Genomic DNA, 1,411 nt, shown 5'->3' on the forward strand with positions numbered 1-1,411 from the left:
GTCTACACTTTGCTCTCCGAGTGCCAAACTGCGTCCCAACAACCGAGGGCTCGCAAAGAAATTCTTCTAACACAGTTCCATGCCGCGCAGGTAACCCTACATGGCCACCCATGACCCATCAATCGCCGCCCCAAGATCCTCGAAGCTTCTGTTCCTGCAGCCACACCGTTACGTGCAAGTGATCCAACTGGTAAATCCATTAATTGTTACCTCCTAATCATGCAGCTAGTCTGCAAGTGTTGCTTCGTGTAGCCACATCCTCGATCAATCATGTGGGATAGCGTATGATCGATCGTGTGGCGTGTGCTCGGCCTGACTCCGACAGCGACGCCGGCGCGAGGTAGGGGAGGTGGATGCCCTGAGGTCGACGACGCTGCCTTACCGGCGAGGACGGAGCACGCTGCTGTTGGAATTTATTGCTTCACTGCGTTGCTGGAGCACGCTCCAACACTTGCTGTGTCAATGATTTGGTTGGCGATTCGACTAGACATCGATCTATCGGCTGCACCAGGAAAGGTCTAGAGTTTTATGAGTCTGATTGATTATTCCTCCATCTCACACCATCTATAAAACATTTCCATCAGCTAGCACTTCCTTCTTAACAACACCAAGAGTTGCTTGCAAGTTACAAGGTGATGAGAGGCAGCAAGGAAACACAAACACACACACGCACACAGAGACATGGGATCCTTGGGCCCTGCCGTGAGCGTGAGCATGGCCAAGGCCAACGGCGGCAAGGTGGCCGTCGGCGGCCAGAAGCAGCAGCAGAGCGGCACGTTCAGCTGCGGCTTCCAGATGCCGCTGCACTACCCGCGGTACAGGAAGGCGGACTACGAGGCGATGCCGGAGTGGCGCGTCGACTGCCTGCTCCGAGAGTACGGCCTCCCTGTCACAGGCGACATCGAGGAAAAGAGGAGGTTCGCCATGGGCGCCTTCCTCTGGCCCGGCCAGTATTGATTCACCTTGTTACATGAGTATTACATATTTTCATTCGGAGCAGAGGCCGATCAGCAAGCTACCGCCTAGCAGAGACTGATCAGCAATGGCAGCAGCAACATCACGTCTCCATGACCATGTATGAAGAAGACCTCGCGATATTATATTTCTATCTATATCTATATCTATATTTATACCTACTATTAAAGGGAATAAGTATTCTTGGTTTGATTTAGTCCTTTATGTTTGGTTTACACACGTTAAGCAATCTAAGCCAGTTACTTGTATGTTGATGGGCCTTTTATGGGCTTTCATACAGAGACCGTGAAAAATAATTGGGTCAAAATAAATCAACATTGTGAGAATTGAACACAAGACCTCCTGTCTATCTCTTAGATGTAAGAACCAAAGACTTATGCACCTTTCATATTTACTAATCCCAACTCACTCTAAATATATGAGTGGCAGTCATCAT

At 49.7% G+C, this 1,411-nt stretch overlaps 1 protein-coding gene across 1 annotated transcript; it reads left to right on the forward strand.

The window, feature by feature from the left end:
• Positions 1 to 582: 582 nt before the first annotated feature.
• Positions 583 to 1,164, forward strand: LOC119334231. Its single transcript, XM_037606834.1, has one exon. It carries the CDS (start codon positions 682 to 684, stop codon positions 955 to 957), a length of 276 nt encoding a protein of 91 aa, XP_037462731.1. The 5' UTR covers positions 583 to 681; the 3' UTR covers positions 958 to 1,164.
• Positions 1,165 to 1,411: the final 247 nt, after the last annotated feature.

This window comes from Triticum dicoccoides, chromosome 7A (assembly GCF_002162155.2).
Source record: "Triticum dicoccoides isolate Atlit2015 ecotype Zavitan chromosome 7A, WEW_v2.0, whole genome shotgun sequence".
Classification (NCBI taxonomy): Eukaryota; Viridiplantae; Streptophyta; class Magnoliopsida; order Poales; family Poaceae; genus Triticum; species Triticum dicoccoides.